This window comes from Chelonia mydas, chromosome 3 (assembly GCF_015237465.2).
Source record: "Chelonia mydas isolate rCheMyd1 chromosome 3, rCheMyd1.pri.v2, whole genome shotgun sequence".
Taxonomy (NCBI): domain Eukaryota; kingdom Metazoa; phylum Chordata; order Testudines; family Cheloniidae; genus Chelonia; species Chelonia mydas.
Window position 1 is genome coordinate 151,730,950 of NC_057851.1, and position 25,368 is coordinate 151,756,317.

Genomic DNA, 25,368 nt, shown 5'->3' on the forward strand with positions numbered 1-25,368 from the left:
TCATTTTTAAAACCAAGGAAGTTTCTATCCCTCATTGTGGAGGAAGTGACCCTAAAGGCCCCAAGTCCCCAAAGGAAATTAAAAGGACCCAACCTTTACTATTTTTAAAATCTCATGAATTTTAAGCCAATCATGATTTTGGAGGAGCTGACCCTTATGAACACTGGGGTTTGGCAATATTGTATTCCATAGCCAATCACCAGGCTCTTGATCCACCCCACAGCCGACTTTTCCTAAGCTGCAAAAGGAACAGGATACCTTATACCTTGTCATTTTAAATGTCCAGCCATCCAGATGTATTTCCTAAGGGAAAACATTTTTCTCGGGATCTCATACTTCCTTGCCCGTGTTTGCAGACCGGCAGTCTTCCCTATAAGGATGGAGCACCATCTACTGGTGCTTTGTGTAAGTCATGGAGATATTATTACTATTCCTTACTAATGAAAAATCTTTGAATGAAGAAAAACCTGTTTCCGGAACTTAGAGTCTGTTACTGCCTCAACGTGCATGCAAACTGCGATGGTATTGTATGTGATAACTGATTGCATGCATACGTCTTCCATCGAGGATCTTAAAGTGCTTTTAAGAAAGGTGGATGAGTTATTACAAATGGGGATATTGAGAGACAGAAAAGAAGTAACTTGCCGAAAGTTACACAGCGAGGCAACAGTATTCAGAAAAAGGACTCTCCAGCTCCCCAATCCCTTGCTGTAACCAATAGGAAGCAGCCTGAAAACCATCTTACATATCTGGCCAGAAGCATTCAGTGTCTGAAGGCTGTTTGATGGGGTCATGGGGTGTATAGCCCCTATGCTGCCTTGGCACCTACAGGGTTAATAATGAAAACTGCTTGCTCATCTGGGGCTGATTGGGGGCCTCAAAACAGCTGTAAAGATAAAAGGGCCTCAAGGCAGAAGGTAGGGTGGCCACCAGAAAGTGGAGCTCCCTTCAACAGATTGACAAGGAGCTGCTAGGGAAGCTGGCCCTCCAGCGTGGGTGCCTTAGAATGAGAATCTAGGGAAAAGCTACAGAGGAGATAAGGTTGAGAGCAGCAAGGCATTGGTTCTAGCTGCTCAAACCATGTCCCAGAGTTGGAAACCAGTGGAGTGGGCAGGTGGGGGTCCCCCATCACCTCCAACAGGAGGCATAGTCAGACTACCCTGTGCTAGAGCCATGGACCTTCTGACTCTTTATTACCGTGAAAGGGCCCTTGATATAACCTCAGCTCTCTGAGTGGGTCCTCAGCAGGCCCAGCCAGAGGTGAGGCTATGACAAGGACTCTGTGTTTGTCACAGAGATCTGGAAGTCACAGATCCCGTGACTCTGTGTCCTCAGTGGCTTCTGCGGTGGCCAGTGTGGCTGACCCCGTGGCCACCCAAGCAGGGGGCTCTGGGACAGTCACACCGGCCGCTGCTGGAGTGACTCCACTGCCGCACCAGCCCCTGCTGGAGCAGCGCCGGGGCCAGCTGCACTGGCCACTGCTTGGGCAGCCCCAGGCAGCTAGCCCCCCAGGACCACCCGAGTAGGGGCCAGCTGGCCCCCCGGGACCACCCGAGCAACTGTTGGCGGAAGGCTGTCTCGGATGGGTGGGTGAAGGCTGTCTTGGACGGGTGGCCTAGCACTCTGACTTAGATTTGAATTGATAGCCCAGAAGTAGAAAGGTAGGAATGGTCAGACTGGATCAGACCAGGGGTCCATCTATTCCAGTACCCTGTCTTCAACAGAGGCCAGTGACGGTTGCAAGAAACCATGCAGTAATTTGTAACAGGATATGGGAAAGTGCCACCAGCTAAGTGTGGGCGTGTGAAAAGGAAAACTTTCTCCCTTTCAGTTTCATGTAATGTCCCCTTGCTCTTGTACTCAGAGGGGGCATTGCTAGTCACCTTCTCTACATTATCCATTATGTTGTATGCCTGTACCATGTCCCTGGTTGTTCATCTCTGCTCTAGGTAAACCATTCCAATCTTTTCATCAAAAGTCTCTGTATTCCCACGACTATTCCTCTGTGGCATCCCGTCCCATCTTCTGCTCCTTCCTACCCATCTGCTATAGCAACACCACCCACTGCAAAGATCAGTGTCTCTGTAAATGCTGGTGGTTACAAATGAATGCATCCTTCAGAAACCTTTTATATCATTTTCCATGACGCACATTGTAAACGAGGAGTAACAGATCTTCAGAATTACCCAGGAAATATTACTCTGCGAGCGATATAAAAGCTTTACAACACGCGAGTATGCACGATTGCCAAAACATTTTATTGTGATCCAGATAATGCCGTTTGGATTGTACACGTTTTGGTATAATACTGGTTTCAGAGTAGCAGCCGTGTTAGTCTGTATTCGCAAAAAGAAAAAGGAGGACTTGTGGCACGGTTAGTCTCTAAGGTGCCACAAGTACTCCTTTTCTTTTTGGTATAATACTGTAATTCCAGTAAAATATTCTTTACAATTGTGTAAGAGCAAGTCACATGGTTCAGTGTAGTTTATTGTTACAAATGCTTAGTGATACATGGCACAGATGAATTCTGTTCCTTTTCTGGATCAAATAATCAATAGCAAAATAATCTCCCTGTAATTATGTTGCTCAGCACTAAACGGTGAGAAAATAAATATGTATAAAATAAACTGGATATATACAGTGGTATGATTGTTGTCTAACATAACAAGCTTGGAAATGGATCCCCCACCCCAATTTTAAGTACAACCTATGCAAGAGGCTATTCAAACCATGCCCAGCACTTAATACTATTATTATTTGGCAAACTCCCCCAGCTGTAAATTATTCCTGTTCACCCTGATCCCACTTTACGTAGCAAACCCAGTGACAGGTCTTCCTCCTCTGTAATGCCAGGCCCCAATCCGCAATGAACTGCTGAGCACAGGGAGTGTCTGGGCAAAGCTTATGGCAAGATCAGGCCCCTGATTCCTCAAATGTCCACGTGGTTCATATGCTGTTGGTATTACACTCAGTAAATCAGTGAGCTGAGTGCTAATTAAATCAGCCTTGTTTAGTTTGCACTGTCCCAACATGTTCACCTGCAGGTCAGGAAGGAGGCTAGAGGGTTCCTTGCTTGTGGAAAGCCGCATGTTTTATCACAGGATCTGCTCAAAGAACTTTGGAGGGGATGGGTCTGGGTCTGGGATCTCTGAAATGACACCTATGTTCGGGAAGCCATGCCATTTTCTATGCACTGTACATATTTCTGCTAACCCAGGGACGGGCACATTGGAGAGATCTGAGCACTGGTATCTACCTATGTCGCACCAGGCCACACAGGCAGACAGGTTGTCTATTATAAATAAAACCGGATACAAAAAGTACAAAGAAAATATTTTAAGAAGAATACTTTAAGTTAGAGTAACGACATGAGAACAGACTAACTAGACTAACTGTAGAAATAGACTGTAACTGCTGGGGGACAAAGCATTGTACTTTAGTCCAGCTAATGAGCGATAAACATGAGCAGTGGGTGAAGGCGCCCTTGGGGGAGGCTAGCCCCCGGCCCCTACCCCTCTGACGGAGGCCCTGCCCCTTCTGCTCCCCTGCCAGCGCCTGGAGCACACCGCCCCCCTCTGCAGCGACTGGCTCCCCACCCTGCCCCAGCGCTGGGTGGGCGGGCAGTGCCCGCCGGAGTGCCCCCAGCCCCAGCACTGGGCGGCGTAGCGGCGTAGCCCAGCCCCAGGCAGGTGATCAGGCAGTGTGGCCAAAGCGCCCCCAGCCCCAGCGTGATCCCAGTGCTGGGAGGACAGGCGGCGTGGCGTGGCCCCAGCCTGGGGGTCTTCCGCACCACGGCCCCCAGCCTGCCTACCCCAGCCTCTCGGCCACAGAAGGGAACAGCAGACAGGAGGGGGCCTGGTGGAGCGTGGGCGGGGCCACACCAGGCTGTTTGGGGAGGCACAGCCTCCCCCGTCTATGATACCTGCCACCCATGGCTATAAAGGCTAACTAATATATAGGGAGTGGTGTGTTTTAAGGGCCAGTTCTACTCATTACACATATGCTGCTCCATGGACTTCACTGGGGTATTGCACAGTATTCGGTAACCAGGATTTGAATTTGGCTCAGTTTCTTGTCTTATCAAACACACACAGCCCTACATTAAAAGACTATCAGTGAGGCTGCCTGTGTAAACTTAATTTGGTCCCCTTGTGCGTATGTATTATGATACAGTCTTTAATTACATGATCACATACTCTGCCCCACACAGACACAACCCCTGGCTCATTCAGTGCACAGGCTGGACTTGCTCTGGGGATGAGTCAGGTTTGTACAATGCAGGAGGCTGTTGTCAGTAGGACCGTTGTTTCATTTGTTGCCGAGCTGGAAGGTGTGTAATCAAAGAGGCAGGGAACTGCAGCAAAAGAAAGGTTAAGGCAGCTTAATGCCAACCTGGGGAATCGGATTTTACCCATCTGTGCCACACAGTGCATGTGTGATGCTGGGCAAGTCATTTCAACCAAACTTACTCGGTGATCGTGCGATTGAAAGACTGTCTCACAAGGCATACACACAAGGGGGCTGAATAAAGGCTGTACATGCAATCTTAATTCTGGCATTTCCTAACTTTTGAGTGCTTGACTTTGCAACCTCAATAATCTTCTTTTAATGTAGTTAATGACTTCCTAGATTTTAAAACAGAACACGGCAAAAGCCAGCAATTCCACTGTGTAGCATCATCTTGATGCCCACATGGGTCATCAGCAGGGTGGGGACCTTTAGATCCCTTGCACAGCCCTGTGCCACTCCAGCTAGTTAGCAGAGTAGCTGAGAGCAGGACTATGTTCCAACTCTCATTGTGGACCAGCACTAGAAGGAGATGGGACGTTCTGCCAGTGGGTATCACAGCTATTTGCTGACAGAAGAGGAATGTGAGACTCAGGAATCTCGAGTTCCATTCCCGGGTCTGGAGGAGAATGTGCTCTTCTGTCCATTTCCCCCATGATCCCTTTTACCCATCTCTTCCAGCCTGCTCCCACCCCAGTCCTGGGTCTTCTCCTACCCTGGTTCCTCATCCCCAATCCCATGTTTCTCTCTTACCCAGGCCCAGTCTCTACCCCTCAGGCTTCTCACCCATCTCCCGGTCTCCTTGCACAAACAGTCCTAGTCTCTCCTCCTCTTCCAGTCCCCACCCGCTTGCCCAGAGCATCCCAGTTCCCCCTTCTTTGTTCCTCCCCCCTTCTGACTCTTTCCTTCTGCATCTGGTCTCCATTCACCCTATGCCCATGTTCCCATCCCCGCTGGCTTCCAGTCCCGGGTCCCTTCCCTGGGCTCCTCATCCAATCAGTTACCATCCTGGCTCCTTGCCCAGCCAATCCAGGTCCCCCTCCCCAACTCCTAGTCCCAGATTCCCTCTTCTTCCCACCCCCATCCCCTGTCCCCACCTATAATATAGAGGGCCAAATTCAGATCTCAAATCCACACAAATTCCCGCTATTTAGACAAAGCAAGTGTAGAATTAGACCTCACCTGTGGGTATCTACGTCATCTATAACAAATGCTCAGACTGCTCAATGTACACAAATTCTTCTACTAAGTTGGAAAATAATCCTTAGAATGCTGTTATTGCACCAAACAGTCTTTTACTGTCCTTTTCAATCTGTAACTGGAAGTCATTACCCACCTTAATTATATAAGCAACGTCTTAGCCCTAAACAACCAACAAGGGAGCCAGATCATCAACTGGCACAATCAGCATAGGTCCACTGACTTCAATTTCCACCTGCGGATCTGGCCCTAAAGCTTAGACTTCAGCTTCCAAACTCTTTGATAGTTTTCAGTGATTCTTTTTATACCTGGAGGGAGGAAGGGACCTGGATTACATTTGCCTGGAGGGATTGTGGAATTTGATTGTGTTTGTGTCTTTAGAGCATAAGCCATTTGGGGCAGGGATCGTCTCTTTTCTAGGTTTGTCCATCGCCCAGCACAGTGTGGCCCCAATCCTAACTGGAGCCGTTGGGAATTACCATAATATACATATCTATTACTAATTGTAACAATGTCCAACTACAATCAACGTTAAAACTATGGGGAGCCTTACAGATTCAGGGCATCCAATAAGGGACTTTTCATCCTGGTAGCTTTGCTAGTTATAAGAACTATGTGTCCCAGCTTGCAATCCCCTGGTCTCTCAGTGAATCCACAACTGTGTAGTCCCCCCGGCTGATTCTCAGAGGTGTCTGAAATGATGTATTAAAAATAAAAGCCGATCTTCATTTCACTGCCTCTCAGGTCTTTAGATCCAATCTGTTCATAAAAGTAGATCCTCATGGGATAAAATCTATCCATATGGAAAGAGCTTGATCCGGCAACCTGTATTCACTTCAGTTGTCCTAATGCACGTAAGCCACTCCACTGGCTGACCTGGTACTGCTCACAGGAGTAGGGATTGCAGGATTGGCCCAAAGCATCCAGCATGTATAACAAGTTGATAAGGAACAGCCCTCCATGTCCTGCGAGGGGCCAGTGTGTCTAAGTCCAACTCATTCCTCCTCTGCTGCTTTGCTTTAAGAATAGAGAGTCATCATCATCCACTGTAAAATAAACAGGGAAAGTGGGTTGAACTAGCACATCCAACTGGACTTCAGTAAGATTCACAATGGAGTAGGAGGGTTGTGGGTTCTCTCTCTGTGGCGACACAGTATAAGGACCTCCCATGTGGTCCAATCCTGCTCACATTAGAGTCAATGGGGGCTTTACCATTGACTACAGTGGGATCACAATTAGGCCCACAGAGCAGGAACTAAGATCTGTGCTCTTCAGATCCCAGAACACATGCCCTGTCTCCAGGGTGCAAGAGAAGCAGCTCCATTACTGTCAGGAGCCTACGAACACTGGAGCATGTGTAGTATAGATTCCACCCAGCAGCAGATCGTGATGTGGCCACATGCACACATCCAAGCCATTGGCTACATTTTATATCCCCAATTAGCCCTCCAAGAAAGTATGATCTCTTGCATTTTATTGGTGGGCAGATGATCTTGTGGCAAACGCAAAAGTTTAGGACTCCAGTGTTCTCAGCATTAATTGCCGTGTGACTGTAGGCGCTCTGTGCCTCAGTTTCCCTCATGTATAAAATGGGGATAACTAACACTTCTCTACCTCACATGGGTGTTGTGAGGCCTGGTTAATGATTGTAGCATTTTACAGTCACTATGCACAGGTGCAAAAGACCATGCACACAGGTGCATGGCAGTGCTGATTCAGGCCCTGTTGTTCTAATAAGCCCTTTACTACAGCAGTCAAAGAGGTCTAAGGCATGGAGCTGTATTTCAGGGAACGGGCAAGTGCATGGCCTTACCTCAGATTCCTGGAGATATATCCCTTTGCCATCTTTAGTTAAGTTCCAAAAGGCCTCTGTGAAGAAATAGAATGAGGGAAATGAATTTGATGGCCAACAGGGACAAGGACAACTCAGACTCGCCAGCCCAGGAGTGAACTGAAATGCAGAGCCTCTAGCAGATCTAGGGGGACCCCACCCTGTCCAGCACAGTTCAAAATGCCTGTGTGGGGCATAAGGGACATTCGCCAGTGACATGTGGGGCGGAGTATGAGCTGCTTCATGCTGCTGTGATCATTTGAGCCCCGGGGAGATCAGGACGCTTCCCTCTCTATGACAGCTCTGGCTGGGACGCATCACAGGTCCTCCTGCTTCCTGCATAATAGGAACATCTCTTATTCCCTTAACTTCTTGCACAAGCAAACACTGCAGTATCAGATACAAGACCTGCTCTCTCCACAGAGCCAAACCTCTCCAGGTTGCCTGGCCTAGGAGTCTGGGAAAGAGGCTGAGGGCTTGATTCTCCTCTAATTCACTCCATTGACTTCAGTGGGGCTACTCTTGCTCTACACTAGTTTACATGAGAAGAGAACCAAGCCCCACATCTTGGACCTTGCAGCCCCGGGGACTGAGCTGAATGGCTTTGTAAGGGGCCCCAGACTTGCTCTGGAGTCCAGCATCAGTGACATGCTGAGTAACATCCATACCCCCCATGATCTCCACTCGCAGCATGAAGCTGACGAAGCTCTCAAAGCTGATTTTCAGGTCAGGGTTGCCGTATCTGATCGCCATTAGGTTACAGACTTCGTTGCTGAGCGAAATCCCTATAGAAAGGAAGAAAGGGAATGACAGGGCACCTCACAGCCATCCAGAGCATCACAGGATAACTGTAAAACTAACAGAACATTACCCTTCTCCAGCATCTCTCATGTGAGGATCTCAAAGTCCTTGATAGACTTTAACTATGCCTCAGATGAGGGATTGACCTAAACCAGGCCCCCAGATCCAAATGCCATCCCCAAACTTTGAGTAGCTCAAAATCTGGATCATCTTGACTCACAATATCCATGGGAGGTAGGGCAAGTAATATAACAGTTCCCTCTACCCGCCACTGCAATGCAGCCACCTCTGGGGTAAGTCAAAGAAACTGCTTAGCAGCAATATAAGACAAGAGTTTAGGAAAAGAGGTGAAGAAGAATATGTGGCTGAAACTAGTGGGGAAAATTATCCAGACCCTGAAAATGGTGTGGGGATCTCTCTCCAAGTCCATGTGGTTGTTTTTTTGTCTCACAAATAAATGCAGGTGAATTCCCCCCAAGTGTCTTTCAGTATTTGTGCCTGGAAAGCACAACTCTTATGATTTAATGTAATGGCAATACCTGGATTTAGAGGTTATCTTTCACCTCTTTATTATAGCTACAGTTTTGAATGTTACCAAGCAAAATGACTTTAATTAACCAGATGGAGGCAAACTGCCAATAAATCATGAGCATTTAAAAGCCCTGATCCTTAAAAGAACTGTGAGAGTGAATCCTTTCTCCCATGCAGAGCCTCTGTCTGACATTGCTACTGCTTGTGTGCTTGTCTAGCTGACATAGAGGGCCAGATCCTCAGCTGCTGTAAATCAGTATTAGCACCACTGACTTTGATGGGGCTGTACTGATTTGTACCAGCTCAGGATCTGCCCCCTTACCCCCACACACAACCAATCGGTTAAGGTGAAGTTAGTTATGACTCTGTGGCGATCGTATAGGTTCAAAATAGGGCTTATAATGGAGAGTTAACTTTGTAGTGGTTGCCTTCCTACCCTCGTAGAGAGCTGTCAGTGAGATGTGGATATATTGTACATGAAGCTAAAGTGAAACTTCACGCTGCAAATCACTTTCAGAAGCCAAGGTCTGGGGTCCTTGCAACACTGATAAAGTATCCTTAACCTGACTGCTGGGACAGTGGTTGGGAGAGAAGCTAGAGGGAGTAGCAGAAGTAGCTACCGTCAAGGGGAAGAGGGGGTTGTGTGTTGTTTGCCCCTCTTACTGGCATTTGGTACAGTCTTCTAGTTCTTTCCCAGTCTGGGGGATTTTCCAGGCTTTTATGAGGATGTGGTTACTTGCCAAAAGTCGGTGGCCTTTTGGTGCTCACCTGTCTCCTGCACAGCTGCATGCAATTCCACTAAATCCAGATTTCCTGATCTATCAACATCTTTCTTCTGGAAAACTTCCTGTTTAAAAAAAAAAAAAAAATCAAACAAGTGAAAGAAACAAAAAGTGATTCTGAGCCTTTTAGAAGGGGAGATCTATTGGTCAGCAGCATTGACACACAAACCCCACTTCACTCTGTGTGGGGCTCATCAACGTGGAGGTGTCAAAGCAATTCATTACTTATACTTAGTGGTAGTAATAATAATATAGGAAAGGAGTAGATTTTTCCACCTGGTGGGAAACCAGGAATCTCTAGTAACTTCCTCTGCAAAGCATCTGCAGAGTTGGGAGTTGTACCTGGAAAAGTTACAGGCCAAAAGTCTGTCCTATTTACAATCTGACTCCAGTGGGATTTCACAGGGGGTAAAGTCAGTGCAGAATTTGGTCCCAAGGAATCTGTTTGGAGGAAGCACCTATTCAGGGGTACGGTGTTCCCACACACAAGAATATGCCCTGACTAAAGTTCACAGGGTCCAGAGTTCTGATCCCAGATGAACCAGTGACTCACAATGGAACCTTTCCCTAAATCAGTTGGGGCTAGATCCATGAAGGGACTTAGGCGTTGCAATGCCTAACTTCTAGAGCTCTGCTGCCAGGTGGAATTCACAGCCCTGAGTTGGATGCCCAGGCTCTCTATACCAATGAACAGAGAGAGTTAGGCGCCTAAGAATGGGATTCTCAGAAGCCAGCAAGCTGAGTGGAGAGTTGCCTAAACTAGCCAACAGTAAATGCTGGGGAGAGGAGTGAGGCCTCAGCCCTGCCCCCAAGAGTAGTTTGGAGCATAACTCTGAGCCGGAGAGAGGTGCCTATATCTGCTCACAATCCACAGCCATAAACGCTCTCCTGCAGTTGGATGCCTCAATCCCTTCAGAATTGGTAAGGCAATCCCCATCTTTTCATGTACTCTGTATATATATCTTCCTACTATATTTTCTACTCCATGCATCTGATGAAGTGGGTTTTAGCCCTCAAAAGCTTATGCCCCAATAAATTGGTTAGCCTCTAAGGTGCCACAAGGGCTCCTCGTTGTTTTTGCTGATACAGACTAACATGGCTGCCACTCTGAAATCAATCCCTTTGTGAATCCTAGCCCCTGACCTTCTTGTGCGTCAGTCACAGACAGCAGGTCAATTGGGTTGAAAAGCAGGCACCTCTGCGAAAACAGATGCTGCACCAGCACTGATCTTTCCTGGGTACACACCTCTTACAAAGGTGTATCTCCATTCTCGCTGGATCCTCCCTCACCTCCGGTGACTGCCCTGCTTAAGACTATATATTTCCCTGTGACTTGACACGCAGGCAGCTTTTCCATCCAGTCCATATCCTCGTGAGTCTTCATAGCTACCCAGAGATCAGACTGGTTTCTTGGGATTTAACTGGTTCCTAGCCAACACCGATTGAGAAGTACACAGGGAGGCAAGTAAAATATTTTTGTACCAGATAGAAAAGCAGCCTCTTCCACAGGATCCTGAATTCCTGAATACTCAGTGTGCCAGTGGCATTAAGCTTAGTGGAGGAGTTAAGGTCGATGATGTCTTGGTAAAGGGGCAGAGACTCCAAAATTGGGGGGAAAAAAACAAAAAACAAAGAACAGTCAGTCAATATAATTTAGGAATTCTGGGAAGTTCTCCCTTCACAATGGACCTGAAATCAATGAGAGTTTTGCTACTGGTTTCAATGAGAGCACAATCTGGCCCTTTACAAAACAAATCCCATTTCTTCCTGACTGAATTGTTGTTATTGGGAGTTAGGAAATCAGTGAGCAGGGAAATGCCCCGATGGTATAGAAATCACAGTGTAAGTCCCGCCCCCATGGAGAATAAAGCTCAGGTAAGGTATTAGGTGTGTCAAATAAATATACAGCCCAAGCTAAAGGATACGTCCAGCAGTGCCAGGATACCTTGGCAGGCATCCAGACTAAATCTCAGACGAAAGCTCTGGAGATCTGGAAAAGAGAGGACTGTTATGGTGAATAACTGAACACTGCTCAGTAAAATAGACCTCAGGGTCCTGAATCTGCTGCCCTCGAAACTCAGTGGCAAAACTGCCATTCTCACTGGGGATAGGATTGGGCCCCCCAAACCTTTTGTGACACTGTTCCTCTCATTACAAGTTACATCACTTGTGATTCAACCTGGGCAAGGTAAAAATCTAAGACAGTGGGCCAGATTCCACTTTCAGCTGCATGGGTGTAATTCCCATGGAAGCCAATGGGACCTCCCTGCGGCCATGTGATGAAGAGCATTATAACCCATTACTTGTAGCTAACACCGGAAATAGCAGTTAAAGAGCACCCCAAATTGTAATCCCAAATGCGATTTACTGGGTGACCTGGAGCTGTCACTCAATCTCCTTAGGCCTAATTCATCTGTGATGCAGCTTCTCTAGCCACAATGAATTGAAACAAACTGGTGCTTAGTGTCTCTCTCTCTCTCACACACACACGCAGACAGGCAGCTTTTAAACTCACAAGCATAATTGAAAACCTAATTCTGAGCATTCCTGGGCCATACACGAGTTACATGAAAAGAAACAGAAAGAAACTAATCTTGTTGCAACTCATGATTATAGATTGCCTGTTTGCTTCCACGGAGCAGAAGCCATAACTCACAGATCCCTACTCTACAGAAAGCGAAGATGCTGTAATCTCATTATATCCCTGTTTATTAAATATGCATCATGCACAGTAAAGTTTTGAAATGAATGTCTTCAAACTGATTGCCTATGAAGAGTAAAGACACTCCACTTCGGTTGGTTAGTTTCCTTACAGATTTCACAACACCCAATGGGTCACTTTCGAAAGACACTGATATGAAGATAAAAAAGCAATCTTCATTCACCCTTGAGAAAATTAAAGGAACTTGCAACCCTTCAGATGTTTTATCTACCCAGGGACAGGTGCACTGAAAGAGACTAGTGCTGGTAAAGCCCATTATTAGAACTGATCAGGAATTCTATTGTCTGCAAATGCCAGTTTGTCAAACCAAAACTTTTCATGGGAAATGGTCACTTTTGACAAATTTTTTTACTAAAAAAATTTTAGGAAAAACAGTTTTGAAATGGTCAAAACTTTTAATTTTGGTATTTTCTAACAAAAAATTCTGGTTTTCTGGTTTGAAGTTGGATTGAAGATAAATCACTTGATGCTTACCTGTTCTGTTCATTCCCTCTGAAGCACCTGGCATTGATCACTGTCGAAAGACAGGACACTGGGCTTGATGGACCATTGGTCTGACCCAGTATGGCCGTTCTTATATTCTTAAGTAACTTTTGTCTTTAATTTAAGCTAATTATGATAAAAAGTCAAAATTGAAACCAAATGTTTCAACTAACTGAATCCTGTTTTTTTCCCCAAACTTTCTGTTTGTGAAAATATCTGAGATTTTGACTTTTCATCCCCATTTCTGAGGGGAAAATTTGTTGAAGTCTCAAAAGTTTGTGGCATGAGAAAGCCATTTCCCAGCCAGTTCTACTCATTACTCTCCTGTGCCTACATCACCCTTAATCTGCGTAAGTATAAAGGGACTCAGCCAACTTATTGCTCAAACTTGTCAGGCATTGTGTTTTTGGGCCACATCTGTACCAAATCCTGAGAACTGATCCTTGCTGGTTTGGAATCCAATTTGGAACTTAAATTATCAGAAAAGGATCAGACCCAGGGTTTCAAAACAGCTCCTCCACTCCCGGAACTCAGGGAGGGAGTTTGGGAGTTACAGGTCCACTTCAGGCTCATCTCTAACTAGCACCTAATTAATGTTATTAAACTATTATCTCCTAGCACTTACGTGTCCAGACCACGTTATTCAGGATCCTCTGGAGTTGGACAGCGTTTATTTCAGGATGCTAAAGGAGACAAATACTATTGTAATAAATTTCCCCTCATTGGATTTCCCAGCATGTCCTGTCTTCACTATCTGCCTTTTCAATCCCAGTCCAACTCCCATGGAAAGACACCCATTGACTCTGGGGATGTTCAATTAGACCTTTAGATTGTTAAAAGCACATTCTCGTCTGGTATAAAATGGTCGAAGCTCCACAGACGTTCATGCATTTAGTTATTTTCACCAGCTGAAAATCTGGCCTATTATTTTCAAAAGACCCTCTTTATCTTTTGTGATATCTGTCACATCAAGCACATTGTCAGCAAAGATGGAAAATTTTAAAATATTTCCATTCCAGTTTTCAAAACAGATTTTTTTTTTTGTTTTATGAATTTTTCATGGTTTCCAAAAACTGAAATTAAATTTTCTGGAAACTTTTGATTGCTGAAAAACTTCAGTTTCTGAAACCGAAAACTGTCCAAAACATGGAAAACCCCCTTGTGAAAGACAGCTGGAATGAGTGTAGCAAGTATTTATGTGCACACTCATCCAACCAAGGAGTCAAGAAAACACCCCATGACAACAATCAAAAGTTACACATGAAACAAAAATAATTTTGAAAAACCTGGAAAAAAATCTGTTTGTTTTTTTTTCCCATGAAAAATAAAGCCTCAAAAAATTTCTAAAATGTTTACAACCGAAAAATTTTGTCAGAACCAAAAAGTTTTTGTGGAAATTTTCATTTGTGAACATACGCTGTTTTTTATGTGAACAAAAAATTATGTGAAAAATTATGCACAAAATTTTGACCAGCTCTAATTCTCAGAGTTAAACAGGGCCTGATCTTCAGGAGAACTGAACAGCTACAGCTCCAGCTGATATTAATGGGAACTGCCAGCACTCAGCACCTCTGAAAATCAGCTCCATAATAACAACAACAATCTGTAAGAATAAATATTGATTCTCTACGAGCAAGGCTATTCATCAATCCATTGTGATCATCTAGTCTGACCTCCTACAGAACACAGGCCAGAGAACTTCCCCAAAATAATTCCTAGAGCAGAGCTTTTAGAAAAACATCCCATCTTGATTTTACAATTGACAGTGATGGAGAATCCACCACTTTGCTAAATTGTTCCCGCGGTTAATTACTCTCATCATTAAAAAGTTACGCCTTATTTCCTGTCTGAATTTGTCTACCTTCAACTTCTAGCCATTGGATTGTGTTATATCTTTCTCTGTTAGTTTGAAGAGCCCACTATTAATTGTTCCCCATGCATATCAGATGATGGGAGCGGCTTTGCTAATGCCTATGTTAACTTTCTGAGCACATCCAGTGCAAATTAATGGCTTTCAGAAGCCTAAGCAGACCCAACGTGAGCTGAGTGCCGTGAATTTAATGAAGAGTGTTTTTCTCTAACTGGCATGTTTCTCGCCTGCTTATGTATTGCACAACTCCTCGTGTGACATTCACGCTGTACCCTCATGCCGATCTCCTACGTTCCCCACCAGTTTCCAGCACACTCCAGCTGCCAACTGACAACACTCTGACTTTTCTTTGCACAATTGCTCTGGCAGCACAAGCGGCTGGCCTTGCGGCATTTCCTTTGGCAGTTAACGTGTATGCTTACTTGTTCAAAATGCTTATTGAAGAAATCCTCACAAATCTTGCCTTCATGTTTATCAATTATTTCCTTTAGGGTACAAAAAAGTCAATGTTAACTGAAGAGATAGAAGCAGGAGTATCCAACATACAATCACATTCTTCCCAAATTTCACTGCATTCCCTGTCCTGCCATCACCACTGCAATTACTTGCCCGGCTCCCACTGCGGTTTCAACTTTGCTAGTACATAAAAGGAGAAGAGTGGGAAGGAACACAAGTAAATAAAAGGGAGACCCTCTGCAGGCAGATGGAAAAGAAAGAGTGAGGATGAATTGTGATGATCTCACCAAAAAGAATGGTTTGCACAGCAGTGAAAAAGCCTAAGTGTCTGCTGGTTTGCCTGTCTTGTTCTGGATATTTATACCATGTTCACCTTCATGGTACAAGAGATTCTGTCTATAGAACAAGACGTGGCCTCTCAGTCTTAAAGTGCTGTACCAGGAGGTCTCACATTCCAAACCAACTCAACCCCGCCACATCACTGCCACAGAAGAGCACTGCCACAGGAGAGAAGCCAAAGTCCTGATCTGAAACACAACTGCCAACAGTCCACCTCCCTCATTCCAGCTAACCTTGGAAAGGATGAAACTTGAATTTCCGCCCATTTCACTGAAAATGGAAAACAATGGAACTGTTAGACAGTGTCGCCCTTATCACATGTGATTCTCCACCTTCCAACCAGAATTCCTTCCTCTGCTTCCCACGCAGGGACCCCAACCTGCCCACACACAACCTCTGTGTCTACAGTAGGGATCTTCCCCACCATTGCAACTCCATTAGTGGAAGCAATAGTGTCAATATGGCTCCAGGCAGCTGCTGGCATTTTAAGCACTACATCAGCTAACGCTGCACAGAACAGGTCTCCTGGATGTGGTGGAAAGAAGGCCAGTGGCTGCTTGGGCCTAGTCTGCGCTAGAGCTTTCGCCGTTGCTACCAGCCATGGTGCTGAACCAGTCGTAGCAACGGTGGAAAAGGTAAGGGAAAATATCCTAGTGCAGACAAGACCAGTAATCAGTGTCCTGCATCTCCCCATACAGTATGCACAGTGTCCCAAGTGCTCCTAGTTCAACACTAGGATATAGACTAATAGCATTGTTTAAGCTATGGAGCAGGTACTTATCCTAAGCTGCATCCAGCCCAGTAGCAGACAGCACTGACCTATAACTTCACCACCCCGGTGGAAAGGCACAACTATCCCAGGAGCACCAAGAAAACACTACAAGCAAGGGCATGGCATCATCTCACCCAAGGACGTGTTTCCTGGAGAAGACCCGCAGGATGAACTCGGACTCCTGCTGGGGTTCCGCGGTGGAGGGGACGATGACATAGACCCCAGGCTGCAGCCGGAAATCCTGAGTCACTTCCCGTTCATTCAGGAAGAGACGCCTTTGGTTGAGGGAGGGGTTCCTGGCAAAGAACGCTGGCGCCAGCTTTTTGTTGCTTTTGTGGTACTGGGCAGGGAAGAAACAAAGGGAATTCCCGTTGGTTTCAGGTGAAAGTCATGTGGAGAACCCAGGAGGCATGCTTAAAGAAAACCTGCCATAGCACATCCCGTTTCCATAATCCACAAGCAAAGGAGGCAGACAATAGAGATCTAATCAGAGAGCCAAACGACCAATCTCCGTCCTCCTGCCAGATTGTCCTATCGGTACATTCTCATTGTCCCATTTTAAAAATCACCAAGCAATGAGGCTTCCACCCAAGTCCCTCTGCAGCCTGCTCAGATCTCTCTAGAAACAGCGGCCCAGAACTTGACTGAGGGGATGGGGCAAGAGTGGCCTTAGGCCACCTTTGCACCCTTCTTATTCTGGGCTGCTGCAGGGGTCATTTCAGTCTCCAGTGAAAGGTATAACAGCCAGGAGCTGCCCTAAGCTCCAGCAGCCTTCTGAGCACTGCACTACCCACAGCAGCACAGAATGCCCTAGGTTGATGGCTACATCCTCAGCTTTTTCCTCATGCTCCCCAGCTCTGCCCCGGCATGCCCCATGCACAAGAGGTTTTGTTTTTTGTTTTGTTTTTTTGGGGGGTGGGTCATGGATTTCTAGGGTCACCTGTCGTGGTGGTCCTACACTGTGTCTGCACCAGGACAAAGTGCTCCAGAACCTTAGTGGGGTGAGGGGAGAATTCCACCTTAAGTCTTTGCTACAGCTTCCAGGCCTCCATGTGTGTGTGTGTATCCCCGATACTCCAGGTCCTACTCAAGGGTGCAGCACTCTTTGCTCTTACAAATGGTTTTTATTCCGCAGGCCAAAATACTGCAGCCTCCTTACATGGGCTGTACCTCAAAACGGCTCAGACGTTTCACTCTCTTGCAGAATTATGGAGTTCCTATTCTTCTCCCTTTGTCCATATTTCTCTCATGCTAATGCAGCAATTTCATCTAGGGGGGCATGGGGCTGCCCCTTACCATGCATCTTATATTACATTCATAGCTTTTATGCCTCTGTCAATACCGTGAATCACTGTAGTTCCAATTCCAAAAACTGTCTCGGTTTTACATCTCTCAGCATTAATCTTGGTGTTTAATACAAACCTGAAACTCAACTCCGAGCCACCACCAGCCCTGGTCTCCCCATTAGCATGCATGCAGCACAGACAGTGCTGTAGTGTTCTCCTAATCTGGGTCAAGCCCACTTGTGCTGGCAAATTTAATCTCACTTGTATTCCTAATGGTGCCCTAACATCCCTAGTTCAGAAAGAGCCCATATCTGAGGCCACTGTTTCTAACACAAGGTAATTAACATTGCAAACCTGCTGGAGTGACTGTTCGCTAGAGTTAGTTCTTTACCAGTCCAAGTTCCTGGGGACACTGACTTTGGAAGTGAGTTAAGTGGTTAGCAGGGCAGCAGGTGTAGGATTCCTAGATACAAGATCAGAGCTATATCCTGCCCTGGCTTATACCTGCTCCAGCCCCTTTCAGATCAAGGAGTGTAAGTCAGGGCAAACTCACTCCTCAGTTTTTAACTCCCAGGAGCCCAGCTCAGGTCCCAAAGTCCCATGAGAAGGGGAAAGGGTTAAGAACATCCTGTAAATGTTGGCAAAGCCCAGGTGGCAGATGACACCTGCAGCCTTTTCTGCAGGAGATCTCCAACAGTGAGCTGGTGGGAGGGCGAGTTACCCTGAGACTCCTCTAACTAATGCTGGGCCCCATCCCAGTCCTTGGCTGATCCCAAGAGTGGGAGGATGACATGTCACCTTTCCCTTGCCCCATCGCTGCTCAGAGCGCAGCTCAGATGCAGCCCAGGAGCAGGGCCTTAATGCTGAATTGAGGTATGCTCCTCCCAACACAGCCCGAGTCAGAGCTCTGTATTAACTCATGATTTCTCGTAATGCTTTCTAAAACCTGTATTAAGGCGTTTAGAACTGTGGGTCAAGAAACAAAGGCACTCGCAGCTCCACAGGTGGTGACATAGCATCTGCATTGCCCCCATGTGACTCCAACGGAAGGCAGAGAGGGACTTACCTCTGGGCCCATCTAAAAGGGAAGAAAGAGAGAGAATCCATCAGTCAGGGAGTTCAGAGCCCTTTGGCTCACAGCTAACAGCAAATGTAGTTTAACAACTGGAAGCAGCTCAGGGGATTCAATGGGGCTCCTTAGCTTAAAAAGCCTGGATTCCTCCTTTTGAAAATCTTTCCCAGGCCATCCATAGCCTATTTGCCAGGCTGGGTCAGTAAAGCTTGGGTTGCTGAAACACGTGGCAGCAACAGGACCCTCAGCACTTTCAACAGTCAGGCAGGAAGCTCCCTATGGAAGGGAGGCCCTTGCTAATGTGGCCCACAGGACTTTGGTGCTGCAGCTAGAGGTGCACAGTGCCCCAGCAGGAAATCGGGGAGGCTTTGTACCTGACTGAGGCACAGTGGCCCTAGTTTTCAGAACAGCTGAGCACCCACAACTCCAGCTAAAGTCCACAGGAGCCGGGGCTGCGCAGAATCTCTGATCAGCAGGCTGCACGTTCCCCTGGAGCTGCTGGGAGGACAGAGGAAATAACACTATGGGCCACACCCCTTCCAAATGTGACGGCTGCCGCATCAGGGATTGAACGGGGACCTCCAGAGCTAAAAGCAGGAGCTGCAACAGCTTGAGCGGAACCTCACCGGCAGTAGCTATCATTGATTAAAATCCTCTATGGCTGGGGCACAGAGGGGGAACCTATAGCACTCATTCACCAGTGCGTTACACATGCCTGCAACATCACACCCAGGGCCAGCTCCCTGTCCCTCCCCACCCCCTGTGGGGTGATTTTGCCAGTATGGATGGTAGCCTGAGGAGGACTCTGTATCCAGCCTCTGCTCAGGAGGGTCCTAGCCCTTCCCTCAGACCCTGGTGCGCACACACACACACACACAGCTGGGCACAGTGAAGCCCAGTACATACTGGGGTAGCAGGAGCTCCTTTACAGCCCTGCAGTTTGACAAAGACTATGCAAACACAGAGCACGTCCTGTGCTTGATGAAAAGCTCAAGGAAAGCCGTGTCTGAAGGGGCCCAACCCCGTCGATTCAAGAGGAGATTCTTGGATGAATAGGAGCCACATGCAGACAGGGAGGTGAGAACACAGAGCCCACTGGGCTTTGCTGGATATGTAACTCCAAGGATCTGAAGACTGCTCTCACTTGGTTTGAAGGGCTAGGAAGTGTCTCACGCTGGGCAGGGCAACCCAGTTATTCTACCACAGATCAGATTCCTACCCACCTTGAAGATGGAAAACCCTATGGAGAGGTGAGGTGCCCGGTTTCGGTGTTTGCTGCTGGGTTTCTGGATCAGGGACACCAGCACTCTGCAGGAACGGAGGGACCTTTTGCTGCCGTCACCTTGCAAAACTTCCAGCCAGTACTGGGGATTCATCCAAAATGTGTCTGAGAAGCAAAACATAAAAACCTTCTGGTCACGTTTTCCATCACACATTTTGTCATTGTGTTTCCACATGATACCTGGCTTCAGATTGAGTGGGGGAAGCAGTTCATTTATAACCCCCAGAGGCCCCAACCAAAATGAGAGCCCTACTGTGCTAGGTAATACACAAACATATAGTAAGAGAGAGGCCCTGCCATGGAAGGTCTCACAATCTAAGCAGACAAGACAAAGGGTAGGAGGAAGGAAGAATTAATTTCCCCTCATTTTAGTGGGAACTGAATCACAGGGGTACCAACTGCCAGAGGTGCTGAGCACATGCAGTTCCCATTGACTTCAGCTGGACTAGTGGATGCTCTGCATCTCTGAAAAAATCAAATCTTAAGCAGCTTGCTCAAGTCACAGAGTCAGGAATTGAAACCACCTCTTCTAAGTGCCACAATAGGCCCATAAGCACCAGACCATCCTAAGGAAACAACCTGATTTCAGTGGTAATGGAGAATAAGCTGGCTCCCTTACTTGTTCAATGCCAGACTTTCTAACCTTTTTTAAAAGGTGTCGAATTTTGCTCACAACAGGGTAACATTGGGTTTTGGGTCTTGAGGCAAATTTTGCTTTGCTTGAACAAATTCCGTTCTTTACTATTTACACAGAAAAGTCTAAATCCGGATCCCTTAAAGTGCACCCAAGTACCGTTCACCTTTGTAGGGCCTCATCCTGCCTCCTGCTGTGCTCCCTTTGACCCATCTCCCAATCTGCAGAGAATACATCCACTTCTTCCCATCTTCCTGGCTCATCAGGTCGGGAGTTAATTTACAGATCATCAGATCTACAAAGTGGGTCTTAAAATCTTGCAGAGACATCCTGTGAAAAGACCGCCACAAGATGCTAGTCAGCAGCCAATCCGTGGTTAAAAAGTAGAGGCTGGATATTCCCAGCACTGCCCCATTCTGTGTTACTTATGGTAATCCTTACATATTATTAGCTGGTAAAGAAGTTAAGGTTTGCTCCAACAGCAACATGCAAGTGGTGAATGCATCACTAAAGGCCCAACAAAGGACAGCGGCCAAGAGATTATTATGAGAATGCAAGCAAAAGAACAAGTATAATGAAACCGGCTGCAACACTGCCACCTGGTGGCAAAAATCTATGGGAATGGGAAGCAGTTGAGCAAACACTGTCTGCCTGACCAAAGCTTTGTCTGGGTTTGTGTTGAAAATATGATAACAAGTAGACTTTAAGGTCAGAAGGGACTGGACAAAGATTCTTCCTTTGCTCTTGAAAGCACTCTTGACTTCACATAGAAGAGCGCTTGTATCATACAGGCTGTTTCTCATGTCCCTTTCCCACCAGGTGGCAATGTAGCAGCCCCATGTAATTTCTCCCTTTGTTTCGTTAAAAAACAAAAAGCGTTCCAATTGTTATAAAGCATCATACACATATCTCAACTTAGAGCACAGCAGAGAGACAGCAGATTTAGCTTCAGCATTAGCTGTGGCCTTAGCGCTGGATGAAGGAGGAGAGGAGCTCAGATATTCACAGTTCCATTACCAGAATTCTCCATCATCTTGGTTTCTCCGCAGCAAAATCTTCTCCTTCGGGCTGAGCTGCTCCCAGTTCCCAGAGCTAGGGACAGAAACAAGGTAGCTGATTTTGAAGCAATAACTAAATAAATGCTCCAAATCTATCTTCAAGTTCAAGAAGCTCAATACAGACATCTGCTATAAGATCAGTTCCTGCTGCAACAAATCTCTGGCCCCAACCAGTTCACGGTTCACACTAGACGCTGCACTTTGGACACTCAGAATGGCACATCAGAAGCAAGGAGAGAACCTAAATCCCCCTAGACCTAAAGCATAGGCTTGAGCTAAAGGCAAATCTCCATTAGCTGCTAGCCAAAGAGGTCCTATGTAAAACAGCTGAGCAGTTCTGATTTTCTCCTGCAGAGAGCACTAATGTTGGATGGCACACTTGCCAGCAGAGCTAGGGGTTGTCCCATTCCATGAGAATTTTTGAGATTTTGAATTTTTTTCCTGTCTTGAAAGAATGAAATATCAAAATCTGAAAACAAAATGTATATACATTTTTCCTATAAATTCACGTATATTTCTAAAGAAAGTCATTTTGACCTGAAAAATTGAACTTTTTCATTTTGAAAATATCAAAACAGAACATTTCAACAATTTAGAAACTTTTTTTTCCCCCATTTTGTTTTTTTAAATGGGAAGTTCATCGAAAGAGGCCCTCTCCTGAAAACAGTTTTGGTTTCAACTAATCAGCATTTTCCAAAGAAAAAACATGTCGGAAAATTCCCAGCCAGCTCTACTGGCCAGTTCATTAGATTATACATGCGGCTTCCAAATGTTTAAAATATAGACCTTGGGTTCTATTTTGTTGGTCAATTCTGTGTCAAAGGACACGTAATCGGAAGAATATTCTGCATCAAGTATCAGAGGCAGCTGGAAGTGATTTACAAGTCAGGCCTACGGTATGCTCTTCTGTTGTCATGTGACAGACGCAGATCAGAGGAAAGTTACGCTCTCCTCATACAAGGCGAAATCCAGACACCTTCCCTCATAAAACCTGAACAAAGAGGATTTGTGCAGGGAACTAACTGGAGCTGCTGAAGAGGGAATCTGCCCCAACCTAAAATGAGAGTAGGTTGCAGGGCTACCACACAGTCCTTTTGCAGCTGTCACTCCAGCCTTTGAGCTGGAATAGCAGCCACCGTCCCTCTGCGATGGAGGGGCAGTGACTACTGTACTTACTATGCCCTCTGTAGGGGGAAAGGAAGTTCCCAGCCACTACATCCACGTAAACACAGATTCAGTGGCCCTTCCACCACTTCCCTTGCCATCTCTAATTGTGCCTTCCACTTTGTCATACTCAGAGCCAGCCTGACGCCTACTTCCCTGAAGAGCAGGTAGCTCAGACCCTGCCCCACTCTAATCTCAGAATCCCAGAAGTTGCAGTATATAGAAGGTCTTGCCTGATCCACAGACAAAGCGGTGAATGTTCTGATATAGGATATTGGATCACCTTACTATTCTAGCTGTCCTGGGAGCAGCCTCGCTGGTAATCCAAAAACACCTGTGTCTGATGCTAGATCACACACCGCGTTCATCATTTGGCATTATGAAGAACCCCTTTTACATTATGTTTCCTTTGACAAAAAAAAAGCAGAACCAACGTTCTGTTTTAAGTGCTTGGGAGCAGTATGTGTGAAATAACTAAGTTGGTTGAACTGCATTAGCACTGGCTGCTCTAGCAAAATACCTCCACGAACTCATTGCCTTGAAACCAAAGGGTATCTGAAAGCAGCCGCACCGGTTCCATTGACGCAGATGTCATCAGCACTAATTTATGCCCGCAGGTGGCAGCATCATTTCATCCACCCAAACCCCTCCTCAGCACTAGCCCTTCCCAGTTTCACTCACCTATCGCTCCAGCCTCCTTTCCATTCAGTTTTCCCCCATGGATTTCTCAGTCGCACTAAATTTTCCGGTCCATATTTGCAAGTCACCTGCACAAAACAAACAACATTGAATTTACCAGGGTCTCTGCAGCCTTTGTCTGGTTTACATTTGCATAACATGCCATGGTGACTCCTCTCCTTTTACTGATGTCAACCAGTGTGATGATAACGGTGCTCCCGCTATTCTTTTCAATGACTCTGCTCAATGCGGACCTCTGAAATGAGGCAGGGAGTGATTAAGTGTCTTGCCCAAGGTCACACAGAAAGTCTGTGGCTGAGCCAGGAATAGAGCCCAAAGCTCCTGAGTCCTAGTCCAGGGTCTTAACAATAAAACCATCCTCACATGCCAACATCTGTGTAACTCCCTAGCAATCAACCTGGAGTCGTGCCCACATATCCGAGGGCAGGACAGGGCCATGAAAACTAATTCTGTCAGTAGGACTAATAATCCAAGGCAGCCTAGAACATTGCTACAAGAATCTTAATTGTAGCACTTCCTGAATTTGAATGTAACTGGGCAAATGGGGAGCGGGGGCAGCATTGTGCCTGGTCTAGGGGGCAGAAAGAGGATGGAAGGAGGTTTCCTCTCTCCTCACTCGCCTTCTTGTGTCTTTGTGCAGGTACTAGGCACAGTAGCCGTGCTTGTGATCCCCTGCATGCAAAGACTGTTTCAAGGCAAGTGCTCCTGCTGGTAGCCTCCCCAGAGACGACAGGGCTATGGTCCCCGGGCTCTAGGCATGCTGGAGTCAGGCATTCTGCACCTTGTGAATGGGATTCTGACTGAGCCTTTTCACCTCTCCTGGCAAAGGCACCTCACATCAGCAACGGCCTATCGCTGTTGTAACAGACGGCCGTTTGGTGGCCTGGGTGAACTGAGTCTCAGACCACTACCAGAACTGGCTCCCATCTCAGCAAAGACACCAAGGAATAAATGGGGGCCAGGGTGGTTAACTCCTCTTTACCAGCAGAGGTTGAACCTTTGGGTCAGGGGTGAGCCCAATCAGCGGGGTGGGGTGAGGCCTGAGGACACTTGCCCCCGACTGTGCACCTGCTAATGAATAAATAGGATGCTGATCACAGAGATCCACCATCTGACCAAAGTAGCCACCATCTCTTCAAACTCCTTAGTGGAACAGTGGGCACTGTCTGAGGTTCTGTGCTTTGTGTCCCCATCCAGTTTCTTCATTTTAAACCTATGCCCCCACATTCCTATTCTTGGTTTTCATTTTCTGTCCCATGCATTCAGATGGCTTCTGGGCTCTGTGGCCCCTCACTCAGTTGCATGGCTGTCCTAGGTTGGCTTAGGCCCACCTGCCCAGAATTCAAATAGGCTAGCCCCTTTCACTTTAAGATAAAGGGAATTTAGACAGGTTGGCTTTGCATGCTCTTGTAGGTTATACTGTCAGCAGAGCCCATGAGTCAATTACAGCCGGAGATTTACACTGAGGCCGAGCCAGTGTCCCCTGTTTTATTCCTGCTGGTAAAAAGAATGCAGTTTTGAAAGGAAACCTGCCTGAAGCACTCCTCATTTTCAAGCCACCCTGACATCACTTAAAAGGGAGTGGACGGCACATGAGGCTCCCCAACACGGCACACAGCCAGCTCTTGGTCTGACCCAAGGCTGCACCAGGGAATGCTGTTGGCATTGGAGACAAGTCTGGAGCTAGAGAACCAGCGTTGTCCTTACCTTTCTAATACCAGTGATTGTGTAGGCATGGCCAGCCACCAGCCCATTCTCTAGGACCCTTGCTGTCTGCATACAGGGAAGAAAAAGAGAAAAACTGCAATAAATGTATTAATAAAGCAACAGCTAAGCCCAATGCTGCCCTCAGTTCTGTGGATGAAGCTCCCAGTGGAGACAATGGGAGCTACACTTGTGTACATGAAGATGGAATTTGGCCCAGTGCAACTACAGACTGGCTCCAGCTGCAAAATTCTGATCTGGGCTCCCAATGCCGCCCCGTCTGCAGGGCATTTAGAATGGGGGTTTTAGCTGAGCCCATTACAAAGACAAGGGCCATTTGCAAATCTCAAGACATAGGTTTGCAGTTCAGCTCCACTCCCAGCCCCAAAGCCCAG

The 25,368-nt window shown here is 46.6% G+C and overlaps 1 protein-coding gene across 1 annotated transcript in view; it reads right to left on the reverse strand.

Annotated features, from left to right (window-relative positions):
* Positions 1 to 5,436: 5,436 nt before the first annotated feature.
* Positions 5,437 to 25,368, reverse strand: part of LOC102945010 (calpain-14) — a 40,771-nt gene continuing 20,839 nt past the window's right edge. The window contains exons 7-22 of the mRNA XM_043543548.1: positions 24,977 to 25,042; positions 23,252 to 23,337; positions 21,366 to 21,440; positions 20,515 to 20,678; positions 19,656 to 19,819; positions 18,427 to 18,438; positions 16,209 to 16,414; positions 15,536 to 15,572; positions 14,930 to 14,992; positions 13,263 to 13,320; positions 11,358 to 11,422; positions 10,915 to 10,983; positions 9,419 to 9,497; positions 7,987 to 8,103; positions 7,301 to 7,356; positions 5,437 to 6,533 (exon numbers count right to left, since the gene is read on the reverse strand). Of these exons, the coding sequence (XP_043399483.1) occupies positions 6,507 to 6,533; positions 7,301 to 7,356; positions 7,987 to 8,103; positions 9,419 to 9,497; positions 10,915 to 10,983; positions 11,358 to 11,422; positions 13,263 to 13,320; positions 14,930 to 14,992; positions 15,536 to 15,572; positions 16,209 to 16,414; positions 18,427 to 18,438; positions 19,656 to 19,819; positions 20,515 to 20,678; positions 21,366 to 21,440; positions 23,252 to 23,337; positions 24,977 to 25,042 (1,344 nt within the window). The 3' untranslated portion in view covers positions 5,437 to 6,506. The remainder of the gene's footprint in view (positions 6,534 to 7,300; positions 7,357 to 7,986; positions 8,104 to 9,418; positions 9,498 to 10,914; positions 10,984 to 11,357; positions 11,423 to 13,262; positions 13,321 to 14,929; positions 14,993 to 15,535; positions 15,573 to 16,208; positions 16,415 to 18,426; positions 18,439 to 19,655; positions 19,820 to 20,514; positions 20,679 to 21,365; positions 21,441 to 23,251; positions 23,338 to 24,976; positions 25,043 to 25,368) is intronic.